The sequence below is a fragment of the Micromonas commoda genome, chromosome 6, assembly GCF_000090985.2.
Source record: "Micromonas commoda chromosome 6, complete sequence".
Classification (NCBI taxonomy): Eukaryota; Viridiplantae; Chlorophyta; class Mamiellophyceae; order Mamiellales; family Mamiellaceae; genus Micromonas; species Micromonas commoda.
This window is the reverse complement of record NC_013043.1, coordinates 1,244,696-1,270,676: the sequence shown is the minus strand read 5'-3', so window position 1 is coordinate 1,270,676 and position 25,981 is coordinate 1,244,696. Positions and strand designations below refer to the sequence as shown.

General features: G+C 67.6%; 9 protein-coding genes across 9 annotated transcripts; 3 read left to right on the top strand and 6 right to left on the bottom strand.

The window, feature by feature from the left end:
- Positions 1-323: 323 nt before the first annotated feature.
- Positions 324-5,596, top strand: MICPUN_59639 (predicted protein; the record flags this gene model as incomplete). The annotated part of the gene is made up of 2 exons (XM_002503332.1): positions 324-2,792; positions 2,891-5,596. 2 exons carry the CDS (start codon positions 324-326, stop codon positions 5,594-5,596), a joined length of 5,175 nt encoding a protein of 1,724 aa, XP_002503378.1.
- Positions 5,597-5,734: 138 nt separating this feature from the next.
- Positions 5,735-7,366, bottom strand: MICPUN_54534 (predicted protein; the record flags this gene model as incomplete). The annotated part of the gene is made up of 1 exon (XM_002502984.1): positions 5,735-7,366. The coding sequence occupies one exon, from the start codon at positions 7,364-7,366 to the stop codon at positions 5,735-5,737; it is 1,632 nt and encodes a 543-aa protein (XP_002503030.1).
- Positions 7,367-9,285: 1,919 nt separating this feature from the next.
- Positions 9,286-10,820, top strand: MICPUN_75405 (predicted protein; the record flags this gene model as incomplete). The annotated part of the gene is made up of 2 exons (XM_002503331.1): positions 9,286-9,871; positions 9,940-10,820. Coding segments are annotated over 2 exons (1,467 nt in total), but the record flags the coding sequence as incomplete, so codon positions are not given.
- A 935-nt stretch (positions 10,821-11,755) lies between these two features.
- On the bottom strand, positions 11,756-13,609 carry MICPUN_59636 (predicted protein; the record flags this gene model as incomplete). Its single annotated transcript, XM_002502983.1, has 1 exon — positions 11,756-13,609. One exon carries the CDS (start codon positions 13,607-13,609, stop codon positions 11,756-11,758), a length of 1,854 nt encoding a protein of 617 aa, XP_002503029.1.
- A 211-nt stretch (positions 13,610-13,820) lies between these two features.
- Positions 13,821-15,011, top strand: MICPUN_101203 (predicted protein; the record flags this gene model as incomplete). Its single annotated transcript, XM_002503330.1, has 1 exon — positions 13,821-15,011. The coding sequence occupies one exon, from the start codon at positions 13,821-13,823 to the stop codon at positions 15,009-15,011; it is 1,191 nt and encodes a 396-aa protein (XP_002503376.1).
- A 209-nt stretch (positions 15,012-15,220) lies between these two features.
- MICPUN_59634 (predicted protein) lies at positions 15,221-16,028 on the bottom strand (the record flags this gene model as incomplete). The annotated part of the gene is made up of 2 exons (XM_002502982.1): positions 15,221-15,232; positions 15,273-16,028. The coding sequence occupies 2 exons, from the start codon at positions 16,026-16,028 to the stop codon at positions 15,221-15,223; spliced, it is 768 nt and encodes a 255-aa protein (XP_002503028.1).
- Positions 16,029-16,128: 100 nt separating this feature from the next.
- Positions 16,129-17,868, bottom strand: MICPUN_59633 (predicted protein; the record flags this gene model as incomplete). Its single annotated transcript, XM_002502981.1, has 1 exon — positions 16,129-17,868. One exon carries the CDS (start codon positions 17,866-17,868, stop codon positions 16,129-16,131), a length of 1,740 nt encoding a protein of 579 aa, XP_002503027.1.
- Positions 17,869-18,348: 480 nt separating this feature from the next.
- MICPUN_108511 (predicted protein) lies at positions 18,349-19,103 on the bottom strand. The gene has a single exon (XM_002502980.1). It carries the CDS (start codon positions 19,070-19,072, stop codon positions 18,458-18,460), a length of 615 nt encoding a protein of 204 aa, XP_002503026.1. The 5' UTR covers positions 19,073-19,103; the 3' UTR covers positions 18,349-18,457.
- A 1,372-nt stretch (positions 19,104-20,475) lies between these two features.
- On the bottom strand, positions 20,476-25,893 carry MICPUN_59630 (predicted protein; the record flags this gene model as incomplete). Its single annotated transcript, XM_002502979.1, has 3 exons — positions 20,476-25,269; positions 25,430-25,512; positions 25,747-25,893. The coding sequence occupies 3 exons, from the start codon at positions 25,891-25,893 to the stop codon at positions 20,568-20,570; spliced, it is 4,932 nt and encodes a 1,643-aa protein (XP_002503025.1). The 3' UTR covers positions 20,476-20,567.
- Between the last annotated feature and the right edge of the window lie 88 nt (positions 25,894-25,981).

Genomic DNA, 25,981 nt, shown 5'->3' with positions numbered 1-25,981 from the left:
GTCGGCTGCGTGCTCGCTGTGCCGCCCCGTCTCGATCAACCTGCCGTGAGGAACGAGGAAAGAAAGGTTTCCGATTGCCGAGACGTGAAAATGTCCGACCAGTCCTATCCGTAGTGCTCCTGTCAACGTGTTCGCGTACAAATTTCGTTTTGCAACCGACCAGCCAAACATTTTTCTGGATCAGCCCCTCTCGTTCTTCTCACGGCCGTTTCGAGAGAAAGACGTTGGTGCCGACGCTTCCGGCACCTCCTCCCCACATGCGCTCTCTCCGCGGGTCTCGGACGGGCGAGACGGAGTCGGCGATGTCGAGTGACGTCAGAGATATGGCGAGGCGGCGCTTCGGGCGGCGACGGAGCGGAACGTGCGCGCCGAGGCGAGGCGAGGCGACGCGCGCGTTGGCCCTCGCCATTGTCCTCGCGATGCTCGGAGGACCCGAGACGCGGACGATGGACGAGGCTGAGAGGGACGGCGCCCGAGCGATCGGCGCGGGGACGACGCGGTCGCCGGTTGGGCTGGATTGGGGTTTTGGACGCGGCGCGACCGCGCAGTTCATCCCCTACCCTCCCCCCTCGCCGGTGGCGTCGCCCCCGCCCGATGCGCCCCCCCCGCCCCCGTCTCCCCACCCTCCTCCGCCTCCGCCGTCGCCGCCCCCGCCCCCCCCCACGCCCACGCCCACGCGCCACGGCGAGATGCTCACCGCGAACACCGACTATCTCACCGCGGACAAGTGCGCCCTCGCGAACGGATCCAACGTCGTCACCGTCACGGCGAAGGACGCCCCGGCGGGTAACCTCACCTGCCGTTTCGTCGACTTTGAGATCGGGCACCTCCTCCTCTCCGCCGACGAGCTCGTCATCTCCACCAAGGCCACCTACGACGCCGCGAACGCCGCCGCGGAGCAGCAGCTCGTGGACGTCGGCTTCGTACCCGACGAGGCGTACAAAAACAACCTCTCCGCGTTCAACGCGTGGACCTGGGCGACGGGAAACAGGACGGCGGCGTACGCGAATTCTCTCTCCGCCACCGCCTTCGCCGAGCCGGTCAACGCCACGATCCTCAGCCGCGTCGTCCAACCTGAAGGCCACGAGCTGGTCACCGCGACGTGCGTTGTTCCCGCGGGGGTCGGGAAGGTTCTCACGGTGGGTCTCGTCAACGACGGCGGCGCGGAGGGCTTCGAGTCTCTCGGGAATCACTTCCCGCTCACCGAGTCCAACGTCACGCAGCTCTCCGGGAACGTCCGGGTGCGTCGCATGGAACTCACGAACGTCTCCCCGGTGTCCGGCCCCACCACCGGAAACACCCTAGTCACCATGACCGGCAAAGGCTTCCAATCGCCGATGACGTGCGTGTTTAGACGGGATTCCGTGCCGACGGTGGTCGCCGCGACGGTGGTTTCCGAGGCGATCGCGACGTGCGTGGCGCCGCACGGATCGTCCAAGGTGGACGTCGAGCTCACCTTCACGAACGACGGGTGCTTCCTACCGTTCGATTTCATGTACTACAACCCGCCGGAGGTGCTGGTGGTGTCCCCGAGCACAGGCCCGCGGTTCGGAAGCGTCAACATCACCGTCTACGCCACCAACCTGTACTTTCTCAAGACGTACCCCACGTACATGAAACCTCGGTGCGCGCTCGGCATGGCGGGTTCCGGCGAGACTGGCGACGCGGTGGCGGTGCTGCACGGGCACATCTCCGCGGACGGCGCGTCGGTGGTGTGCCCGACGCCGCACACGTCGTTCGGCGGCGGCGATCACGTCGTTAGGGTATCGTTCAACGATCAGCAGTACGCGCAGCCGATGTCGTCGGCGTCTGCGGTGTCGACGTCGTTCAAAGCCGTCGGTCCGACGCTCGTCATGTCCAAGAGCGTGTACCACGTCAGCGAAGATAGCAAGGAGGTGAACGTGTCCGTGGAACTTGTCGGTGAGCTGAACGTGCTGAACGTGTCCGTGCTGGTCAACGTATCGTTCGGGGGCGATTCGGTGTTGCCCGGCGAATCGGAGGAGGAGGGCTATCGTCCGACGACGCACGCGGCTGCGGTGTACGGGGGCGCGCGATGGAGCGACAGGGACTTCGCGGTGCCGGTGCGGGAGCTGCGTTGGGCGGCCGGCGAGCTCGGCGCGAGGCACGTGACGGTTCAGATCCTGAACGATCGGATATACGAAACGGCGCTGGAGGCGTTGACGCTCGGCCTGTACAACGCCACCAACGCGGACGTGCAGGGTAACAGGAGCACGACCGTGGTGACCATCACGGACGAGGACCAGGCGCTGACGCTAAACGTTCGACCGTACACCGCCGTTTACAGGGTCCCCGGGGGTGCGCCGTACGCGTACATACCCGTCGACGTGGTCGGCGGCGAGAACGCGTTACCCGCGACGGTGTCCTACGAGGTTAAAGGCGGGACCATGACCAAGGACGTGATGTACGAGTCAACCACCGGCACGCTCACGTGGGAGCCGCACGATCGCGACACGAAGACGGTCAGGGTGACGCTCATGTGGAACGCCATACCGTTGCACGGGGAGCTGACGCTGGGCATGACGCTGACGCCGGTGGCCAACGCGCGAACGCTCGAAACCGAAACCCAGGGTTTAACCCCGCCGTCGGCGACGCAGGCGCTGTGGGTCTTCGGAGTCCCGCTCGGCGCGTGCCCGCCCGGCACGAGACGCACGACGAGCGAGGGATGGATCGCCAACGACCCGCCGCCGCCGCCGCCCTTACCAACGTCGCCGCCGCCGCCGCAGCCGCCGCCGCCGAACGCGAGGGACGACGCGGAGCTTCAATCGCTGCAGGTGCGTTTATCTTAATCTTTGTACCCATGGGCGATTAGAATTCTCACGTGGTTTTTTGTACCCATGGGCGATTAGAATGACGTGTTCTTTGTTTGCAGGTGTGGGTCCAGCCGCCGAGGGTTCGCGACGAGTTTGGCGATTTCGTCACGCCCGCGATGGAGCGTATGGGCTTTTCGCCCGAGTTTAGGAGCGGGCACTACGCCTACGACGTCTACCTCGCCAACGGGTACGTCGAGTTTCAGGCGCGGTTTCGGACGAGGTCCAAGGACGCGGCGGTGGTGACGGCGACCGCGACGTTCGTACCCGTGGTTAAACCGGGCATCACGGACCACCTCAACCTCGCGGGCGCGGGGCGACGACGCCGTCTACTCGGCCGCCACCTGGACGCCACCTGGACACCACCTGGACGCCGCCTGGACGCCGGGAGCGCCTCGTCGGCCGAGTCGTGGACGCCGTGGACGCCGTGGACGCCGCTTTCGTCGTCCTCGTCCTCGTCGTTTGGTCGCCGGATGCTGCAGATGGGTAACGAGCAGATCCAGGACTTCACCGGCGTCGCCGTCGGTACCACCCGCGTGGTCGTGAACGTCTCCGCCGCAACCGCCGGCGTATACACCGCGTACGTCGTGGACGTGCACCGAGCGTCCACGGCGTCGTCTAACCAGGTGACCACGTGGAAAGTGTTCGCCGGGTCGCCGTCGAGGCAGACGAGGACGGAGGCTGCTTTCAACGCGACGTTCGCCGCGACGAGCTCAGACGTCGTCCACCGGCTCGCGACGCCGCTGCCGTACTCGATCACCAACCTCACCGCCGCGTGCGTGTTCGCCAAGTCGAGCGACGTGCTCCTCGCGACGATGGCGCTGATGCCCGGCGACGGCTCGGTACCGAGCTCGGCGCCCGAGATTGTCGAGGTGGACGCCGCCGCGGTGGGTCAGGAGACGGCGAGCGTGCTCCTGACCAAGTACCTCCCCGCCACGGAGACGCTGACGCTTCGCGTTCTCGCCAAGGACGGTTACTCGGCGCGAGAGTACAGGCTCCTGATCGAGCGCGAGGCGCCGCCGCCCCCCTCACCGCCGCCCCCCTCGCCCCCACCGCCCCCGCCGCCCCCGCCACCGGCCCCGCCGCCGCCCAACGCCAACCCGTTGCCTCCGCCGCCGCCGCCGAGCCCGCCGCCGAGCCCGCCGCCGCCGCCGCCCGACGCTCCGCCGATGCCGCCCCCGCCGCTGGCCCCGTACGCGACTCCGGTCGCACCCGCGGACTCCAACGAGTGCACGCACTGCCCGGCGGGGACGTTCTCGGACCTGCAGGACGTTTTGTCGTGCACGCCGTGCGCCGCGGGGTCGGTGACGGCGACGACGCGATCGAGGTCTTGCGAACGTTGCCAACCCGGCACGTATGCGAGGACGCAGGGCCTCACTGAATGCGCCCCCTGCGCGTTTGGAACGTACGCCGGGGATGTCGGGTCGGTGACGTGTAAGATGTGCCCCGCGGTGTACGGAACCACCGCGACGGGTTCGTCCCGTTGCGACGTTCGAACGAACCTGGTGCCGACGGAGCACCCCCAGGTGTTTTACGTCTCCGTTACGTTCGGCGTCTGGTTCTCCGGGGTTTCATCCGCGGCGTCCAACGGTGGCATCGCCGCGGCGCTCGGCGTGGAAGGCACCGAGCACGACGCGTTCGTGCACGTGGTCAAGACGGACGCGTCCCGGGGGTTCAACGTCACGGCGCGGGAGGCGATGCTGGCCAACGTGACCGTTCCCGGGGCGAAAATCTTCGACGCCGGCTGGGCGAATTACACCGGAAGCGAGGACGACGGTTCGCACATGCCGCCGATGCCCTCCCCGCCGCTGCCGCCGCCGCCGCCGGCCCCGCCGCCGTTACCGCCGCCGCCGCTGGCGCCGTTACCGCCGCCGCTGCCCGGGGAGGTACAAACGCCGCCGCCCGCGCCCGCGGGTACTAACGCCACGGGTAACGCCACCGACGCCGCGCCCGCATCCGGCCGCCGGCTCCTCAGGGACGCCGCCGGCATGGACGCCGCGGGGGGGAGAGAGAAGCGCCAACGGGAAGGAGGGGGAACGGGAACGCGTTTACATTCGGACGGTGCGAAGGTGAGGTTGCGCGTGTTGACGGCTGCGCCGGCGGATGCGTTTGGCGACGCGTCCGTCGGCGGACAGCTGTGTCGGGAGGACGTGCAGTGCGTAGCCGCCGCGGAGGTTCGCGTCATCGTCCAGGCCACCCCGGTGATGCCGGAGGGGGTCCACATCGGGGACGAGGAGGTGGCATCGCTCATCGCCGACGCGAGGACCAGGACGGACGCCGCGCTCGCGAATCTGGTCAAGTCCCCCACAAAGTTTTTCACCGACTCGCTGAACGTGCTGGGGCCCGAGGTGAACGTCAAGCTGGTGGGACCGATTCTGCGGGAGGAGGTGGTGCCGCCGCCGGAGGAGGAGTTCAAGGATTTCTTCGACTACGTCCCGATCGACCCCGGGTCCTTCTTCGCGCTGTGCGCGTTCCTGATCGCGCTCGTGGTTTTGTACCCGAGGATTAAGAAGGAGGCTATCCTGCAGTACAAGTCGTGGGCGCTCCGCAGGACCATGCGGCTCGTGGCGCTGGGTAAGGCTGGGTACGGCGTCAGCGGGCCGGAGATGCGACCGATGACGAGGCAGTCGCTCTCGGTGCTCGCCGCGTACAAACACGACAGAAGGAAATCGGACCTCAACAGGATGTGGGAGAAGCGAACGGCGCCGCCCAAGACGCTCAGGTCGGCAAACAACGCGCTCGGCAATCAGTTCGGCACCGGGCCCTAACGGCGCAAACGCTCGCTCGGGTCTCTCCTCATCTTTGACACTACCACGAAGACGGACGAAGGGTTGAAAAGCAGACGTGACATTAGTATTAGAAATGCAGTCGTAAACTAAAGTAGGTGCTGAAATGCGTCGTTCGTCTCACAACCCCGCGAGCTTGGCCGTCGCCATGGCGATCGGCTTCATGAGCGGCCGCACCACCCTCGCCATCAGCCAGTGGAAGATGTCCTGCATCGGACCGGGCGTGGTCACCGAAGTGACCAGAGTCGCAAAGACCGAAATCACCGTGAAAATCAGCGCGTAAAGCGACAGGCGCTCGTAGTTGAGCTGCAGGCGAACGTTCACCGTCGCCTGAAGCAGCGCGTTGGTGCGCTCGAGCGCGTCGCTCAGAATCTGCGCTCTCTCCGCGACGCTGAAGATGGTGGAAACGGCCGGGTCCAGCCTCTTACGCACGAAGGGGGGTAAAAATCGCACCTCGCCGCCCAGGGGCTTGTAGTCGGCCTCCTCGAACCGAGTGGCGATGATGTCGGAGTAGGCCCTGGAGGTGGCCGCCTCGCTCTTCGCGCGCGCGAGCTCCTGCGCGGTGGCCTGCTCCAGCTCGGTGATCTTCTCGAGGAACTCCTGCGTCTGCCGCCGCCTGTCCCCGCGCCACTGCCGACCGATGCGCTGCACCACGCCGCCCTTCGGCCCGGAACCCTCGTTCATCCTCCGGATGCTCTGCGACAGTGACTCGTACTGGTTCTCCAGCTTGCTCAGACGCGGGTACATGCTCTTGGCGCCGGGCAGGCGCTGCAGGATGATCAGGCGGTACTGCTCGATGGTGAAGAAGCGCTGGAGCTGCCGAGCCGCGCGGACCACGGAGGCGCCACGTGGCGCGAGCAGGACACACGACATGCCGCCCTCGTTGTCGAGGTGGTAGTTTGCGTAAAATCGCACGCCGCCACCCGCGTCGAAGGCGACGATGCGCGAGGACTCGAGCTGCGAGCCCCACCGCTGCCACTGCGCGGGGACTGTGGAGGGGTCGATGCGCGGGCCGCCGATGGCGCCGTCCACGGTCTCGGATATCTCCTCCATCTGATGGCGCCTCGCTTCCTTCTTGCGCTTATCCCGCTGCTGACGCTGCCACCTGTCGGTGCCAAAGCCGGCGTACTTGCGAACGCGCTTCTCCGGCTTTTTCTCCGCCCTGTGGCCGTGGCTCTCCCCGTTCCTCTTCTGCTTTTTCGGCTTGAGCTCGGGGGGCAGAACCTCCTCCTCCGTGAAGGCCTCCTCGATGCACTCGTCCACGGTGCCGCCCTCCTCGATGCACTGCTCGGTCACGATGATGGGCAGCATCGACCGCCTCCCAGTGCCCTGCCCCCGCACCGGCACAGCAGCCTCCGCCTTTTTCTTCCCAATCTCCGCCTGCCTCTCCGCGAGCTGAAACCAGGTCAGGTTCCTCCGTTCCTCCTCGGTGAGGTCCTCGTATGATCCGCCCTCGTCGTAAGATCCGCTGTCCCACTCCAGCACCGCCGGCATGTCCTCCTCGTCGCTGGTGACCATCTCGGCGATGGCGGTGAGGGCCTCGTCGCGCGCGGCGGACCTCGACGTCTCGCCCTCCGCGTACCCGCGGTCGCGCCTCTCCCACCCCACCGCGTTGGACACCATCTGAAGCTCGTTCCACAGGTCGTTCTCGTCCACGAGCAACGAGTCTTCGGTGTCGGTGTTGCGGACGACAACGTGCGCGCAGAGGAACACCTTTCCCGGGACGGTCGCGAGCCATCCCTCGGGTAACATCCACTGCCACGGCCTCACCGCCCTCGACAGGGGTTCCTCGGGGTTGCCCGGCCCCGAGAGCGTGAGGGTGTCAAACTCCGAGAACCTCTGCAGGCGGCAGTAGTACCCGTCGCCGAGCGTCAGGGTCACGTCTGACCACCCGCGGACGACGCGGTCGAGGATCTCCTCCTGCCTCTCGGAGTCTACGGTGTAGTGCTCGAGCAGGAGCTCGAGGCAGTCGCGGTCGGATTCGCCCTCCGCGCGGGACACCTTCCCATCCTCGGACGTCCTGAGCCAGCCGATGTGGAGCACCTCCCCGCCGAGGGGCTGGAAGGGCCTGGATTGCGTCTCGTCGCTCAGCGCGCGCCTCAAGCCGAGGCCGCGGTCGATGGAGATGGTGCACCGCGGCGCCTCCTCGATGGGCGGCGATTTCTCGGCCTTCTCGGCCTTCTCCGGGTTTGACGCGTCGGCGCCCGTCGCGTTTTTTTCGCTCCCCTTGCCATTCGCAGTATCGTTACCCGGCCGTGGGGTCGTGGTGGTGTCCGGCCTGGGAGGCGCGGTGGTCTGCACGCGGGGGGACTTCCCCCGTCCGCCGACGGCGCTCGCGGGGCGAAGGGGCGCGCCGCCGCCGACGCGCGGCGCGAGCGACGGCGCGAGCGGCGGCGGCGCGCGCCGTGTCGCCGGCCGGAAGCAACCTCCTCCTCCGGAAGCCACGGCTGAGTTTTGTTTCGTGCGAAGCGATAGGCGCAAGCGCGCGGGGCCCGTCGCACGCACGCTCCATCCCGGGCTCGCGCGCGGCGCCATGGCCGGCACGCTCGCCATCTCGCCGGAAGGACTCGCGAACGGGTCGCGCCGCCGCGGTGTCCTCTCGTACTGGCGCACCGGTCGGGTTAGTTAGCATCTTGGTTAATTTTCCCTATCTTCACGATCGTTGTCCGAGCTGGCCACGTCTGGGCGCAGATTGGGTGCCGAGGAGGATGCCGATGCACGAAGGCGTGGTTGGATAACCGTTTTGCCCGTGTGAGGGTGGCCTAATTGGTGTATGGAGGAAATTCGTCCTCACCACGAACGCCGTACGTTTTCGGTTATTTCTCCGAATTTATGCGCGCCGGCCAAGTCGTCGTCGTCGTCGTCGCCGAGGAAAGTTGATCTTCGCGGAATGGGAGAAACACTCGGGCGTGCGGCGCCGTCGACGCCGGGTCATGGACTACGGAGCCATCAATTCGGCGTCGCTGGGAAAGCGGCGGCGTCCTGGGTCCGGGTGGGACTCAGCCGCGCCGCCCCCGATGCCCAGGGCGCGCCGGGTCTCGCCGCTCCGCGACGACGAAGACGACGATGCGTTCCTCGACGAGTCCGAGAGGGAGCGCCGCGACGCCGTGCGCGAGATGGGGCGGTGGAGCGAGGATCAGCTGCGAGACTTTCTCGAGATCAAGGGCGAGTCTCACGAGGACCTCAGGACGCACGCGGAGCTCCTGAGACGAGCCGTCGACGCCGAGACTGGCGCGACGGGAGCTCGGCACGACAACGACGATGCGCCGGCGCCGACTGGTGATGCCGCCAACGACGACGACGACGACGACGACCCGTTCGAGGCGTTCATGGCGGGGATAGCGGACGAGGTCAAGGCCGCGCCCGCGCCTCGGCCGGCCCACACCGCGGCGAACAAACCCACGCGCGCCACCCTCGACGACGACGACGACGACGATCCGATGATGTCATTCGTCAGGGCGAGGGCGTCGGGAAAGACAACCGCGGCTGCAACGCGAACCGCGAATGCGGCCGCAGCCGTGTCCGGACTCGAGATCTCCCTCGCGAACTCCTCCGCGGCGGGCGTGGACGACGAGGACGTGTACGCCGCCGCCGCCGCCGCGGACGCCGCCGCGACGGGGGGAACACAGCTGTGCGCGCGTCCGGGCCGGCCCGGCGCGTCCGAGCCCGCGCCCAGAGTCGACCACTCGCGAATCGAGTACGGCGACTTCAACCGCGACTTTTACGTCGAGGCTCCCGAGATATCCTCGATGGCACCCGACGCCGTGGAGGCCACGAGGCGCCGGTTGGACCTGCACGTCCTCGGCGTGGACCCGCCGAACCCGGTTGGAAGGTTCGGGCAGTGCGGCGGGTTGAGCGCGGAGACTTTGAAAATCTTGAAACGTATGGGGTACGCCTCGCCGACGCCCATCCAGTCGCAGGCGATTCCCGCGCTGCTCCAGGGCCGTGACGTGGTCGGGATCGCCAAGACGGGCAGCGGAAAGACCGCCGCGTTCTTGCTGCCCGCGCTGGTCCACGCGATGGACCAGCCGGAGCTCAGTAAAGGAGACGGCCCAATCGTCTTGGTGCTCGCGCCGACGCGGGAGCTCGGGTCGCAGATTTTGGCCGAGTGCAAAAAGCTCGCGAGGGCGCACGAGGGCTTGCGATGCGTCGGGGTGCTGGGCGGCGGGAGCAAGACTGAGAACTTTCGGGAGCTCCGCGCCGGGGCGGAGGTGGTGGTGGGCACGCCGGGCCGCGTCGTCGACGTGTGCGGGGGCGGTGAGTTTATTTTACCCAGGGTTCTTTGCATCTCGGCGATTCGACTGACGTGGTTTTTTGTTTTACAGGAAACAAGGCGGCTACGAACCTGGCGCGGGTCACCTACCTCGCCCTCGACGAGGCGGACCGCATGCTTGACATGGGATTCGAGGCGCAGGTGCGGTCCCTGTGCGACGGCGTGCGGCCCGATCGGCAGACGGCGCTGTTCTCGGCGACGATGCCCGCGAGGGTGCGAGCGCTGTGCGACGACGTCCTCGGCTTGATCGATTCTCGGGCGAACGACGGCGCGGTCGGTCCGCTGACGATAACCGTGGGGCGACCGGGCGGCGCCAACTCCGACGTCGCGCAGTTCGCGGAGGTTCTCGCCGACGGGTCCGACGACGCCAGGCTGACGTGGCTCGTGGCGCGTATAAGGGAGTTCGTGGACGAGGGCGAGGTTCTCGTGTTTTGCGCTCGAAAGACGCAGGTTGACGCGTGCGTCGCCGCGCTTCGCGACACAGCTGGCGCGCGCGTCGGCGGAATGCACGGCGACATGCACCAGTCGGACCGCGCCGCAGCGCTCAGGGCGTTTCGAAAGGGCGAGACCCACGTCCTGGTCGCCACGGACGTCGCCGCGAGGGGGCTGGACGTGCCCTCGGTGCGAACGGTGGTTTCGTTGCACCCGCCGAGGGATATCGAATCGCACGTGCACCGAATCGGGCGGACGGGACGCGCGGGTAACAAAGACGGGCGAGCGTTCACGCTGGTGGCGAGGACCGACGGTAACGCGCGGTTTTTGTCGGACCTGGTGCTCAACATGCAGCGCGCGGGGCAGAGGGTGCCGCCGCAGCTTCACGCGATCGCCAGAGGCGGAGGAGGAGGGCGACGGCGGGGGTGGGGAAAGGCGGGGCGAGGGAAAGGACGCGGGGCGGGGGGCGTGGGAATCGGATTCGACGGCGGCGGGGGATACGCGGAGATGGACGAGCTGACCCGAAGATACGACGCCGGGAAGGCGGGCGAGGCTGCCGCCGCGGCTGGGAACCTACCCCCGCCGCCGCCGCCGCTGACGACGACGACATCGACGACGACGAACCGCGCAGCCCTCGCGCCCAGAGGCTTCGTCCCGTCGACGGACGGCGCGCAGGTTCCCGCGAGCGCCGCGGTGGTCGTGCCCCCAAAGGCGGGCTGGAGCGTGCCCCCGCCGACGGCGGCGGCGGCGGCGGCGGCTGACCCGGCGATCCTCGCGGCGCGAGCAGCCGCCGTCGCCGCGCGGATCAACGCGCGTTTCGCCGCGGGCGACCAGCACCAAGCGCCTCCTCCTCAACCACCCCCTCCTCCGCCCTCTCAGACGCACGCGGCGTACGACGCGAACGCGCACTGGCGAGCGCCGGGCGTCGGTCGCGCGCGTCCTTTGCCCTCCGGCGGCGGCGGCGGGGGCGACGGGCCAAAGTACAACGCGGTCCCGCCGCCGGCGAGCGTCACGACGGAGCCGCCGGGCCGCGCGCCCCAGATGCGCGCGGTGGCTCCACCGCCGACGATCGACCCGCGCGTCGACGCGGAGGCTGCCGCGCGGATGGCCAAGGCGAGGGCTTTCGCGATGAGCGGCCAAGCGATGAGCGGCCAAGCGATGAGCGGGGGTTTTTCATCGGACGCGGCTTCCCCTTCCCCGGCGCGGCAAGCGTCGGGGGTTATGAACCCCGCGGCGGCGGCGGCCGCACGGGCCGCGGCGGCGGCGATCGCCTCGAGGATCACCGCGCAGGCTAATGCGAACGGGCACGGGGTCGAGTGATGCGCGGTGGTCCAACCGCGATTGCGATGAATCAGACTAAAGTCATCTTAGACTACTAGCTATGAAAGGTCTCAATCGGGGGCGCCGTCAACTCCGCGTCAGCGCCCCACCCCCGCTCAATCGAACAAGCCCAGAGCCTCCCTTCTCTCCCGCCTCTCCTCGTCCTCCATGAACTTCTCGTACGCGGCTCGTTCGATGGACGCGTACAGCGGCGGCTTGACCAGATTTCTCGGTATTCGCCGCTTCCTGTTCTCGTACATGGCGTAGTTCCACTCCTTCTGGTGCGCCTTACCCGTGAGCGACGCGAGCTGCTTCGCCTCGATCTCCTCGCGCATCTTCTGCTCGATGACCCGTTCCTTCTCCTCCTCGCGCGCGACGCGCTCCTCCTCGGTGAGCTCCTCGGTGAGCATCGTGCGGCATGTGAGCATTGCTCCGGACGTTCCGACGGATGCTTCCGTCGTCGGTCGGTCAATCTCGGAATCTTTGGTTCCGTCGCCCCCCTCGCGGTTCAATCTCCGCGCGCGCGTCTCCATCGCCTTCGCGGCACCGTGCGTACCGTCGGCACCCGCCAAAGAGGAAGCCCCCAAGGAGGCGCTGAGCGCGCTCTGGCTCCCGCCGCCCAGCGTGGACGAGACGTCTGACGATCCCGGAGCGGCGTTCGACAGCTTCAAGTGCATCGCTCGGAGAGACGCGTGAGAAGACGAATCGTCGCCGTCCCCGGTCCTCGATCGGACCCCCCATCGATCGCCGGACCGATCCTTCGCGTCCGCCTCGTCTTCACCTCCGTTTCCTCCGTTTATATATCCGGTTCCCTCCGGCGTGCCCGCACCCTCGTCGTCGTCGCCCCACGTCACCGACGACCGCCGCCGCGACCGTCGCCGCCCCGCCCCGTTCTTTTCGTCCCTAAGTTCGTCGCCACTCCCGATCCTCAACGCGACGAAGGACCCGGAGGGCTTCAGGATGCTCGGCGACTCCGGCCGGGGATGCTCGGCTCTGGGCGCCGCTTTGAAAAATTGCTCCGCCGCCGTCTTTGCCCAGTTCGCCACCCACCCGCCCTTACCCCCGTCTCCCGGGGAACACTCGCGCGCCCCGTCCCCGCCGTCGTCAAAGTCATCAACACCCCGATGGGCACCCCGGTGGGCACCCCCGTCCTCCTCCCCGTCATCGTCGTCGTCATCGTCCTGGGGCCCCCGCGGCTTGATGAGTTCGGACCGTCTCGCATTTTTCGCCGTCGCACAGCTGTGCGCGGCCATCGATCGCATCGCGGGCGCGACCACGGCGGGTTCGCGGCGGCTCGTCGCGCCCGTGAGCTCCGCGCGCCGCGACGCGCCGTTCGGCGGGGGTCGCAGCCGCGGCGGGGGCGGGGGCGGCGATTGATGTTCGGGGGCCGCTGCGAGCCCCATCCTCCTCCGTCCGGCGTCGTCGGCGTGCGCCTCGGTCTCGGCGCGCCCGCGGAGCCACGACGCGGTGGCGCGCATCGGCGTCAGCGTCCACGCCTCGAGCGCGGGCGTGTACATCAGCACCGAGTCGAGGTCGCTCCGCCGGATCCCGTGCCTCGCCTTTGGCCCCCGCGGGCCTCCCGCGCCGCGCAGCACCGCGTCGAACTTGGCTACTAATTCCGCGTGCGGGACCCCGAAGAACGGCCGGGCGAGCGACAGCGTCGTCGCGAGGTCCGTCGCGTCGATGGCGCCGTCGCCGTTCGCATCGAACGCCGCGAACGTCGCCCCGAGCATCGCGTCCGGGTCCGCCAGCATCACGTCCAGACCCTCCGTCACCTTCGCGGGCCCGACGAACCCGAACGACCCGAGCAGGTGCAGCAGGTGCGCCACGATGCGGTGCACGAGTTCGCGGCCGTAGGTGCCCTCGAGGGACGTGGAGGCCGCGCCGGGTGTGGGCAGGCGCGACGCGCGATCCTTGAGCTCCGAAGACGGCGCCGTCGCCGGCGGAGCGGACCCGATGCGCACCCCCATGCCGGCTCGGGCTCGGGGGTATGTCGCGTGTCGCGAAAACGCCCGCGGATTTACTTTCCGAGAGGAGCCGAGTGGAACCGCGGCAGTGATGACCCTCGCGCCCAGCCTGTTGGCCCGCGCGAGTTTCGCCCGCGTTCGAAGTCACCGAGCGATCGCGCGTTCGTCGACGCGGTCCGCGGCACGTCTCGTAGCGGTGGTATCGTGCACCGCCATGGCCTCCGCGGCGCGCTTCGACGCCATCGTCGTCGGCGGGGGCGTGTCCGGCCTCACCGCCGCGTCCAAACTCCACGACGCGGGGCACTCGGTGGCTCTCCTGGAGGCGCGGGAGCGGGTGGGCGGGCGATGCTTCTCCACCCCCGAGGGCGCGGACCTCGGCGCCTCCTGGGCGTGGCTCCCCGACGAGAGAGACGTGGCGGCCGCGGCGTCCGATCGGGGGCTGTCGTGGGTGCCGCAGAGGCTTCACGGTGGGGTGCGAATGGAGGGGGGCGGGCGATCTCCCGGGGGCGGGGAGATGCTCGCGCCGTGCGGACCGGGCGCGGTGCGCATGGAGGGCGGCTACGGCGCCCTCGCGGATGCCCTGGCGAAGGCGCTGCCCGAGGGGGTCGTGCGCACCGGTCGCGGCGTCGCGAGGATCGTCCGAGACGGATCGAACGGATCTGATGACGTGACAGTCCACCTCGAGGACGGCGAAGAGACCCCGCTCCTCGCGCGCCGCGTCATCGTCGCGGTGCCGCCTCGGGTCATCGCCGCCTCCATCGCGTTCGACCCGCCGCTCCCGGACGACAGACTCGCGTACATGCGCGCCACGCAGACGTGGGCCGGGGATTGGTGCAAAGTCGTCGCCACCTTCTCGGCGCCGTTTTGGAGCGAAAACAACGATTCAGGCGTCGCGCAGTGGAGCCGGGGTTTTGGCACAAAGGGGACAAGCGGCCTGATGTCGGTGTCGTGGGAGGCTGCGCACCGCGAGCTCGGCGAGGGGGGGTACGCGCTCGCGGGCGTCAACTTTGGCCGCGTCGCGTGCGAGCGGCTCGACGCCGTCGGCGGCGCGCCCGATCCGATCACGGGAAAGAGTCCCGAGGCTACCAAAGAGGCGGTTCGTCGCGATCTCGCCGCGGTGTTCGGCGCCGACGTCGTCGACGCGCACCTGCTCGAGGTGTACCACAAGGCGTGGATCAACGACGTACGCACGTGGGACGAGGGCGACGGGGGCGCGCTGCTCGGCGGCGGGGATCCTCGTTCCGCGTACGGTGACGTCCGATTGCGGGCGCCGACGGAGTGGGGGGTGCACTTCGCCGGGACTGAGACGGAGCGAAGGTTCGGGCACGTGGACGGGGCGGTGGCCGCGGGGGAGAGGGCGGCGAGGGAGGTGATCGAGGCGCTGGCGGCGAAGGACGAGCTGTGACGAAGCGAGGGTCGTTTGGCGACGAGACTAAGACTATTAACGTTACAATCGATCGAGTTTTGGCCGAGTTTTGGCGAATTCCTTCTGCTTGCGCCGTCGCTCCTCCTCCTCCGCCGCCTTGGCCGCCTCGCGCCGCTTCGTCTCCGCCTTTCTCTTCCCCTCCGCCACCTCCTCCTCGCTCGGGAACGGGAAATCCAGAGGGACGTGGATCATCCGGAAGCCTCCGAACTGCCGGTCGTGGTCGCCCTCGTCGTAGAAGACCTTGCCCCTCCACTCTCCCCCCATCCAGTCCCTGAGCTCGTAGGAGTTATCCCTGTCCTCGGCCCACTGCGGGTCGCACGCTACGATCGCCAACTTGCCTTTCGCGACGCCCTTCTTCTGTAAAACACCGCCTATGTGTCTCAACCAGGCTGTGTTCTGGGTCTTCGCCGCCATCGGCCACCAAAAGTAAACGTCGCTGATTGGTAAGGTGTCCTCGCCGAGGTCCTCGATGGGGTCGCATCGCACCTCGATACCCCGCGCGCGCATCTTGTCGCAGTATTCCCGGTCCAGCTCCACGCTCACGGGCGCCGGCAGCTTCTCCTCGTTCACCTTGAAGTGCGTGATGCACGCGAGGAGGTCCCCGTTCCGCGACCCGACCTCCGTGAGCGTCTTGCCCTCCGTCTCACGCAGCAGGTAATCCGCCACGTTGAGCGGGGATCGAGAAGGGGAGCCGTCCACGGGTTTGAACCCCGGGACGTCCATGCACCTGGAGGTGCGCGTCTCGATGGGGTCGTCGTACGCGTACAACGCGCGCTTGGCGCTCGTCGTCGACGAGGGCTCCGCTCGGGGGAGGTCGGGGGAGGTCGTCGTCGTTCCAGATTTGGTTTGGAGGACGACCGAGGTGGTGGGGTCGCCGTCGGCGGGTGCCGAGAAGTCCCTCAGCGGGAGGGTCATCGCGGGCCCGCCCGTCGTGAGGGTCACCGCGAGCAGCACGAACGCGGGGACCACGAAGAGGACGAACCTCGGCGCCCTCATCTCGAGCGGAGAGGCGGTGTGACGGAAGGGACGGCGAAAGTTCTCCAGCTCGTGGCCGACTGCGTCTCTGAAAAGTTTACAAAAGTTTATTAGTACGACGTCAAGGGACAGCCACCCCCGCGGCGCGCAGCGCGCGCTCCAGCACCGCCACCCGCTCCGTCGCCTCCCTCGCGCGCACCGCCACGTCGTGCTTCTCCTTGATCGCCTCCCTCAGGCGCGTCTTCAGCGCCTCGGTCTCCTTATCCGCCTGTATCGAGCGGCCGCCGGCGTTGTTCTCGCCACCCGCCGCCGCCGCATCCTCCAGAGCCCTCGCCGAGGCGCCCGTGGCGTTGACGAGTTGCTCGATGATGTTCGCCTGCTGCGGCGTGGCGGTGCTCCCGGGCGCCAGCTTCACCGCGGCGTTCCCTTTAGAGGTGACGCCCGTGACGCCTCCATCCTTCGAAGCTTCCTCGGCGGCGGCGGCGGCGGCGTCCTCCTCGGCAACCATTCGCAACTCCGCCTTAGCCGCCTCCGCGAGAGCTTCGGACACCACGGGTCCCGGCGCGCCCGGGGGCACGGACAACGCTCGCCTCGCCGCGATGCTCAGCTCCATCGCGCGTATCTCCGGCCACGGCTTGGTCCCGTCGAGCCACGCCGCGACAGTCTCCGGCAACGTATCCGGAGCACCGAAATACACCGTCTCGCCCGTTCGAAGTCGAAGCATCCGCCACTGCTCCTCGTCGTCCCTCACCGTCTCGTGGTGAAACGCGTAGTCGCCCTCGCCGCCGGGTGGGGGGGGTGCCGTCGACGGGTGCCGAAGGGTGCCGTCGCGCGGCGCGAGGGGCACGGCGGACGCGACGCGTTTCAACTCGGCCGTCCCTTTTTTGTTGGCGATGGCCAGCTGGCGGCGGCGCTCCGCGGCTCTTCGCGTCGCCGCGTCGTGCGCGTCCGCGAAACGATCGAGCCGCAGCCCCCGCGTGGTCTCCATGATCCTGAGCGTCTCCTCGCTGACCTCCTCGGCGACGACGACGTCCTCATCGGAGGGGGGGTCTCCCCGCCCCTCATCCTCATCCCCATCCGCCAAATGGGGTGGAGAGCCGGGGTCGAGCCGGGCGCCGACGACGACGTCGCCGCTTCCCTCCACCGCCCAAACTCCCCGCGACCAGTCGTACTCGTACCTCTTCCTGTCCCTCCTGTCCCTCGCGTGGCGATGTCCCTCCGGCGCGGTGGCTTCCGATTCGGAATGAACCCTCTCGAAGTCATCCGCGCACGTCGGTCCGCGAACTCGCCTGGGTTGCAGCGAGAGCCTGCTGTGCGCCATGGCGCCCCCCACCGGGCGATACGCCCCCCCGTTGGACGCGTTGTGTCCGCCGTGGCACTCGCCCGGGTCCTCCACGGCGGCGGCGTTCTGCCACAGCCGCACGCTCTGGGGCGTGACCGGCGCGTGGGGCTCGCGTTGGCCCGGGCCCGTGAACCGGTTCTGCACCGCGCCCGCGACGATGCCGCCGTGCGACGGGGTGCCGCCGTCCGCCCCCGTGGGATCGGCGAGCACCGGCGCGACGTCCGCGTTTGCGCCCGCGAACCAGCTGGTCTTCTGCCACCAGCTCGCGCCGCCGGTGGGCTCCTGCTGCTGCTGCCGCGGGGACGACTCGATGGCCGCGGCGGTGCCCCATCGCCGGCGTTGCACGTTGGCCGGGTCGTCCGAGGGAGGCATGACGCTCGATGTCTTGTGGGCGGCGGTCGACGCGAGGGCCTCGACGGGCGGCGCGCCCTCGACGGGGCCGCGAAGGAACCGCGAGAGCGCGTCGGCGTCGGTGGCGGATTGAGCGCGGGCCATCTCCTCGGGGGTCGGCGCCGTCATGTTGTGACGGGGAGGTCGCGGCTCACGCGAGGAGGTGCCGAAAAACGAGCGTCGACGTGGACGAACGTGGGGCCTGCAGGGAGGCGTTTTTTTTGGCGGGTGATGAGGAACGATTCATCATGCTCGAAGTCTTACGTGTATTTCAAAGCGGCGAGGGCGCGCGGGAGCTCCAGCTGCGGCTCGACCGGGCGAACTGAAGCGCAAAGGTCGTTCCCGTAGTCCGCTTGGGGAAGGCCGCGGCGATACCAGAGGCATGCGAACTTGATGAGCATCTTCGAATCTTCTCCGTCGCATCCACGGCACCGCGTGACTAGAATAAGCCACCTTGCTGTTCATGATGATGGAATCATCTGTTTGAACTGCAAGGTGGAGGGATCATCGCGCGGTGCTGTGGATGACATGAAGCACAATGACAAGAAGATTCGTCACGTGTATCGCCGCGACCTGCCCAACAGAAGTTTGAACTACGGGAACGACGGTGCCGTGGGATTTCCTCTTCGTGCCTAAGGATTTTTCTTCAGTTTGCCCGGTCATTTTCTGATACGTGTGAACACCACAGCTGGAAGCCCTCGCGCGCGTCTTGGCGGCGTTACCTGTTCTTCAGCTGATGCTCCGCGTCCGTCAGCGGCACGTATATCACCCCCATCGCCGTCCTCTCCGTCACGCGCCCGTCCGCGCCCTTATCGATCACCCTGAGCTCCTGCGATCCCCCTTCCGGCCCCACCGGCACGACCAGTCGACCCCCCCGCGCGAGCTGCTCGACCAGCGCGGGGGGCACGAACGGCGCGGCGGCGCCCACGTGTATCGCGTCGTACGGCGCCCGCGGCGGGTACCCGAGGCGCCCGTCGCCGGTGATCAGCTGGACCCTGCCGCCGGCGAGAAGGTGACCCTTCCCGTCCCTCTCGAAATTCTTCTCGGAGGTGGCGACGAGTTCCGGGATGTGGTCGACGCCCACCACGACACCTTCGTCGTTTCCCTCGGACGCCGCGACGGTGAACTCGGCGAAGAGCGCGGTGAGGTATCCGGTGCCGGATCCGACGTCCAGGACCCTGGCGCCCGGCCTGAGCCGGTCCTCGAGCATGGAGAGCGCGTACGCGTGCATGTGCGGCGCGGAGATGGTCGCGCCGTACCCGATGGTCTGCGGCGAGTCCTGGTAGGGGCTCGATCCTTCCAAGACGAAGTTTTTGCGGTCGACGCGTCGCATGGCGGCCTGGACCGCGTCGCTGGCGATGTCGTTGGCGAAGAGGTTGTCGATGAGCTCGTCGTTCGTCGCGCCGCTGCTGCGCCACGCCATGGTGAAGATGGACGGGACGCAGAGGAGCGCGAGCGCCGCGCGTTTGGTGAGTCGGGACGCGGAGGGCGTTCGCGTGATGTCGCGATGTTGCCTCGTCAGCGGGGCGCCGCGAACCGAGGTCCGGGAGGTGAGGTTGGCGCCGCCGCGCGGCGTGTTTGGGTGGAACGCGCTGGTGAAGCGGCGAAGGATGGCGGGCGAGGAGCCCGGGGTCATGTATCGGGGCGGGCGAACCTGAACCCCGGGCGGGCGCGCCCCTTGAAGTGACGAGGAGCGTCGTGAGATATTTTTATTTTTTGTCGTTGTTGATCGTCTGTTCGGATCACAACCTTGTGTGCATGGCTGTCGTCATGGCCTCGTCCCGATGGTCCCCAGCCCTCGAGGGTCGCATTCGGCTGATCCCGGGGGTTAAGTCATCCCTGCCAGTCTTCGAGGTTGGCCCGAAAGAGCCTTTCGGTAACGTCGTCCTCATCCCGGGGCTCACAGACGGACCGCTAAGCTTGCGCTACACTCACCAGTTGGCGGAAACGCTCAATTGCTACGGCGAGGATGAGCACACAAAGATAGGAGAGGTCTGCCAGCCCTTTCGCCTCTTGATGCCGACACTATCGTCATCCTACCTCGGATTCGGAGTGTCATCCCTCAAGCAGGATGTCGAGGAGATCGACGCCCTCCTCGATTCCGTCCCGATGGAGGAGAGAAAAAACAGTCCCCTGGTTCTCATCGGCCATAGCACCGGCTGTCAAGACCTCGTGAGGTACATGCGCGACGGCGCCAATGCTAAGTACGTCTCCGGGGTTATATTCCAAGCGCCGGTGTCGGATCGTGAGGGCATGGAGCTCGAGCACGGGAAGGAAGCGATCGCGAAGGCGAGAGAATTTGCGCAAGCTGAGTGCGCCGCCGGACGAGGACAGGAACTCATGCCCCGATCGACACCGGGGGTCTTCAACACGCCAATCACCTGCGAACGGTACGCGAGCCTCAGCGGACGTATGACGGACGACGACATGTTCAGCAGTGACCTCACTGAAGGCGAACTGGGTGAAATATTGGGGCACCTAGATGTGCCGAGTCTGTGGGTTTTCAGCGGCGACGACGAGTACGTGCCCCCGGCGGTGAAAGCAGACTACGGCGGCTTGGCGCGAAGGATCGCGGGCGCGGCGGATTCTTCACGGGAAGGGGGAAAGAGTGCTCCAGTAATCATCGAAGGTGGAAACCACGCGCTGAGCAATCGTACACAGAGATTTGTGCACGTCGCCCTGGACTTCATAGAACAGAAGGTTTTGGGTTTGCGCCCCGACGAGTCCAAATACCTTCGTAACATTTAGCTCAGTTTTAGGATGCGCGATGTACGACGTTTCAACCCCTTTTACCCACCTCCTCACACCCGCCACTCGCGTCCGACGATTCACGCCATCCCGGCGGCTCCGAAGAGCGTCCTCAGGTTCACCCACCTGTACGCGGACCGTCTCAGCGTCCGTTCCACCTCATTCGCCGCGGCGTCCAGGGCGGCGCACGTCCCGGGCGAAGCCTCCATCCTCGCCCTCGCCGCGTCGCGATCCTTGGGCGGCATCCTGGCCAACGCCCCGCGATAGTCGAGCAGCCGCCTGAAGTGCACCAGCTGCGTGTACAGCGCAGCCTCCGTGGTGGTCTTTTGCATGACGCCCTGGCACTTGGGATCCGCCGGCAGAGTTCCGGGTTCGGCGGTCGCGTCGGCGCCCACGCGAAGTGACACGTTGCGAGTCTCCGACGGCGCCAGCTCGTCGTCGCTGCGCAGCGTCGTGGAGTAGTACGAGTTGATGGAGTCGCGCACCGCGAGACGAACCTGATTGGCGAGCGCGTGAGCCCCGAGAGGGGTCGCGGCGGTCACCGACGCGACGCCCGCCAGCTTACCCGCGTTCGGGGGGTTAACTCCTGGGTTAGCGGCGCCGGCGCCGGCGTTCTCCTTGCCGCCGGCGTCGGGCGCTCCGTCGTTCGTCTTGGGCGCGGGCGCGAGGGACGCGTCGGGCGCCACCTCACCCGCGAGGATGGCGTCGACGCCGGGGAATTCAAACTCGCCGCCCGCGGTTCGAAGCACCAGGGGCTTGCACCGCTTGAACCGCTCCGAATCGTCGAGGGCTGCGGCTGGGGCGAGGAGGTCGTCGTCGTATTCGTCTCCGCCGTTCGCGGTGACCACCTGGTGGTGAAACTTGGACGGGTCGAGGCCGAGGCAGTTGGCGATGTGCGCGGCGTCGGTGCCCTCGATGGGCTGGCACAGGCGCGACACCACGGGGTGGACCTGCTGCGTGAGGTAGTAGTGGAGGTCCAGCTTGAGGCCGCTGTTCTCGGCGGAGACTTCGTCGGGGTGGTAGGCGCGGTCGGCGAGTCCCTTGCCGCCGGAGCTCTGGTTCACGGCGCGGCCGCTGGCGATCTCCTCGGCGGAGGCGTCCGTCTTGAGGGCGATGACGTAAGGGACGGTTTCGCCCTGGTTGACGCCCTCTCGCTTCCCCGCGGCTCTCAGCCTCAGCGCCACCTGCACGTGCGCCTGGTTGGCGGCGTCTGGGTAATCCTCCGGCCTCTTCGTGAGCTGCTTGGTGATGATGAACTTGTCCATCGTCACCGCGCCGTTCACCAGGTCCTCCCTGCACTTGCGAAGCGTCTCGTGGATTCCCTCGACGACGTCCTCGGTGGGGTTTCCGGAGAGAATCTCCTTCAGCGCGAGGTTACCCTGCTCCTTCGCCAGGGGGGACCAATCGCGGCGGACGATGTCGAGACCCTTCTGCTCAATCACCGTGGTGTAGCTGCCGTCGGGGAGCTGCTTGACCATGAGGGCGGCGTACTTCTTCTTCTTGAGGAGCAGCATGGACTTGTAAAGGCCGTCCATCTCAATCTCCAAAACCTTGAAGCGCTTGTCGGACAGCTTCTTGAACTGCTTCGCCATGTCCACAACCTCCGCGATGTTCGTCGACTCGGTGTTGATCATGATCGAGTCGGTGTCGCCGTAGATGACGTTCCTGCCCAGGTTACCCTGCGCGAGGTCCACGGTGGACTGAAGGATCTCGCGCCCCTGCAGGGTGACCAGCTCCGCCAGGGGCTTGGCGTAGAATCGCGACGCGGCGAAACCGAGGCAGCCGTACATGGAGTTTGCGGTGAGCTTGAGCGCCATCTGGCGAATGTCGAGCTGCTTGGCCCGCGCCGCGTTGCGCTCCGTCTTGATCATGTTCTTCACCTCGCGCCTGCGATCCACCAGCTTCTTGATCACCTGAGGGAGCACAACCTTGGTGCCGTCGGCATCCGTGGGCAGCGTCGGCGCGGGGGGAGCCGCGGCGGGATCGTCGGGATCCGCCTTGGGCTGCGCGACGGTGGTGAAGCAGATGTTATACTCCTGGATGATGGACGGGTACAGCGAGTTGAAGTCCATCATCAGCACGTACTTGTCGTAGAGGCCCTTCTTGGGCTCCAGGACCAAGCCGCCCGCGTACGCCGGGCCCCCGCGCTTCTTGCCAGCCTTGACGCCGCCGTCGCCGTCGAAATCGCCGCCGTCCAAATCGGCGTCGGCGTTTTGGTACCCGCGACCAAACTTGCGTTCCTTGGCGGTGAGCTTATCGGGCAGGAGGTACTTGCGCGCGTGGAACTCGTGCAGGAGGAGGTACTCGACGCGCTGCGCGCGGGTGTGCTGCAGCGTCTTGGACCAGAGGTTACCCGCGATGTTGGAGAGCTGCCGGGTGAGCGGAAGCACCGAGAGGTGAAACATCAAACCGAGCGACAGCCACGCGTCCGACTCGGTGGACTTGGCGAGGCCCATCAGCGCCGACGCGTCGGAAAACTTGCCCGGGATGTCCGTCGCGGCAACCTCCACGCGGTGCCGCCCGAGCTGGTTCTTCGCGAGCGCCGTGAGGGTGTAGGAAACCTCTTTGACGAAATCGCGAGCGGAGAGATACGTGTCGGCGAGTAAGCGTCCCGCGAGACACGAGAGAGCGCCGAGCCCGGCGCCGCCGCCGTACGCGTTTCCACCGCCGCCGAGGTTGGGGAACCTGGTGCGCTTGAGCCTGCCCACGCGGGACCAGTGCGGGACCTTGTTCGCCTGGAGCCTGTGGAGCAAAACGTCGAGGTCGAAGCCGGCGATGTTGTGACCCACCAAAACATCCGCGTCCAGCTGCTGCAACTTGGCGAGCAAAAAGCTCAGGAGACCGCGCTCCGAGGACTGCGAGGACAACACTACCGAGCCGGTTCGCTTCGCCACCGGGTGCTCGGCGTTCTCCTTGGCCACCGCCGCGTCCCAGCCGGGCGGGAACGAGACCCCGTCCAGCCTGCGCACGACGGAGAAGTGCCGGAGGTGGTCCAACGAGTTCCAAGTGGGCGTGGGTTGGTCGCACTTGACGTTGCGGGCGTACACGACGGACGCGGACGCAATCTCGTTGACGTTGGCGCGGTGGTTCACCACCGTCTTGAGGTTCAACGCCGCGACGGTGAGCGTGGGCGGGTCCCTGTGGGGCAGCGACGTCGCCGGCTGCCTCACCGACTTGTGCCCGCGGTCGACGGCAACCTCCAGCTTGCACCACGACTTTTGCTGCCCGCTCGGCACGAGCCTCGCGCCGTGGATGGAAATCCAGCTGGGACCCATCACCTTGGACTTGATCACGAGGTGCTCGAGCGAGGGCGTCGACGCGCCGAGCACCGCGACGAAGTGGCGGCCCTTGAGGTCCACCGGCAACGCCGGCCCCGTCGCGGGACATCGAACCTTGAGGACGTACTGGCACCCGCGGGGAATGTCGTCGCGTTCAAAGCAGTACGAGCGCTTGACGGGCTTCATCGTGAACGACTCGATGCCGCGCGCGAGGAGAATCTCGCGGACCTCGTCCTTGACGTCCTTGGCGCGCGTCTGGAGGGTGCGAAGCAGCGCGCCGCGCGCCTTCTTAGCCGCCGCGTCATCCGCGCCTTTAGCCGCCTCCTCCGCGGCTCGCTCCAGGGATTCAATCTCCCCGTTTTGGTCGTCGAAGACGTCGGGCCTGGGAACGACAAACATGCACCGCTGCATGCCGGTGACCACCGCACACGCAGACACCGTCTCTGTGGGTGCCGACGCGGGTGCCGACGTGGGTGCCGACGTGTCCACCGGGACGCGACCGAAGAGAAAGACGGTCCCGGGGTGCGCGATGTCCTCGTGCGCGTCGACGAAGAAAAACGGGAGCGTGTCGTCGGCGTCGAGAGGGAGGGATCCGTCGGCGAGCTGCGCGGGGGCGGCGTCCACCTGCACGTCGCCGCCCGCGGTGGAGTCGTCGAAGACCGCGGCCCATCCGTCGGCGGCGCCGTCGAGGGTGGACGCGGCGGCGACGGCGGCGCCGGAAGCGGTGACTCCGGCGACGGGGGGTCGAACGACGGAAGTCTCCTTGAGGATGCCCCCCGACTTTTTCGCCGCGGCGGCGGCGGCGGCGGGGCTCGGGGGCTCGTCGTCGTCCTTCTCCTCGTCATCGTCGTCGTCCATCGGGACGGCGGCGGGGGCGTCGTCGGCGTCCATCGCGTCGCCCTCGTCGCGCTGGCCGGAGTGAACCGGGCTCAGCGGGGGTTTGAGCGAGTACTCGTCCTCCGTCGTTTCATCCTCGGGGGCCCAGGTCACCGCGCGGGGCGTGGGCCTCACGGCGGGCGCGGACGCAGCCTTGGGGGCGGTCGGGGTCACCATCGAGGGCTTCATGAGCGTCGCGGGGGTGGCCTGAACGCTGGGGGGCTGCGCGTGGGGAGCCGGGCGCCTGAACTGGTTCGCGGGCGGAGCCGCCGGCTTCGCGAAGGTTTGAACCGGGGCGGATGAGCCGCCGATGCCGCCAAGGATGTCCTCGAGGAGGGAGTCCGCGTCCTGCGCCGGCTTGGAGGCGGCGGCGTCGGCGGTTGGGGCGCGCTTGATGCCGCCCGCGGCGACGGCGGCGGCGTTCTTGGCGAACATGTTGGCCAGGCGCTGGCGATCTCGTTTGTCAACCTCGGGCTTCTTGGCTCGCTTGGCATCCTTGGAGTCGTCCTTGCCGCCCTTCTTGCGCTTCTTGCCGTCGGCGTCGGCGTCGTCGTCCTCCTCCTCCTCGTCATCGGACATGCCGGGTTGCGCCTTGGTCCAGTCGTCCTCCTCGCCGAGGTCGACGTAGCTGTCGGTGAGGGGAGGTTTGAGTGTGACGGGGCGAGTGGTCAGTTTGAAATGATCGACGGTGTTTGCGCCGGGGATGGCCCCTCGCGCGCGCGCAAAAACCGGGGGTGCCATCATCGGTTTGAATCTGCGGGGTCGGGGGCGCGTGTTGGGGCACTCACTCGTCGCCGTCCTCGCCGACGATGAACCCGCCGTACTCCTGGCGACGCTTATTCACAATCTTGGCGTACTCCTCATCGGTAACCTGCGTCGACGGGGGCGGAGGCGGGGGGCGGTCAGGGGCTCTGCGCGGGGAGGGAAATATTTGAAGTTTCCGATGAGGAGCGAGCGGCTCGCGCGGGGCTGGGAACTCGGGGGCTCGAGGAGCCGGGCACGGCCTATCGCGCGATTGGTGAATCGATCGCGGTCACCATCGCCGCGATCAGATCGACACGGCGGGCGGGTGCTCGAACGCGACGAACGGGGAGCGCGCGCGTACCACGTCGTAGACAGCCTGGGGGCCGTCGTCCTCCTCGATGTCATTCAGGCGCCCTTTGCCGCCCTTGTCCTTAAGCTGCTTGAGCTTCGCCGCCGCCAGCTCAGCCTTGGCGGCCTTGGATGCTCCTCTGCGGCTCGGGCGTTCCATGGCGGCGTCCGAAGGTCCTCGTCCGGATAGGCGAGATCCCGCGTGTGACGGCCGCGCGCGTCTACTGTGCCCCCGCCCCAGCGAGGGT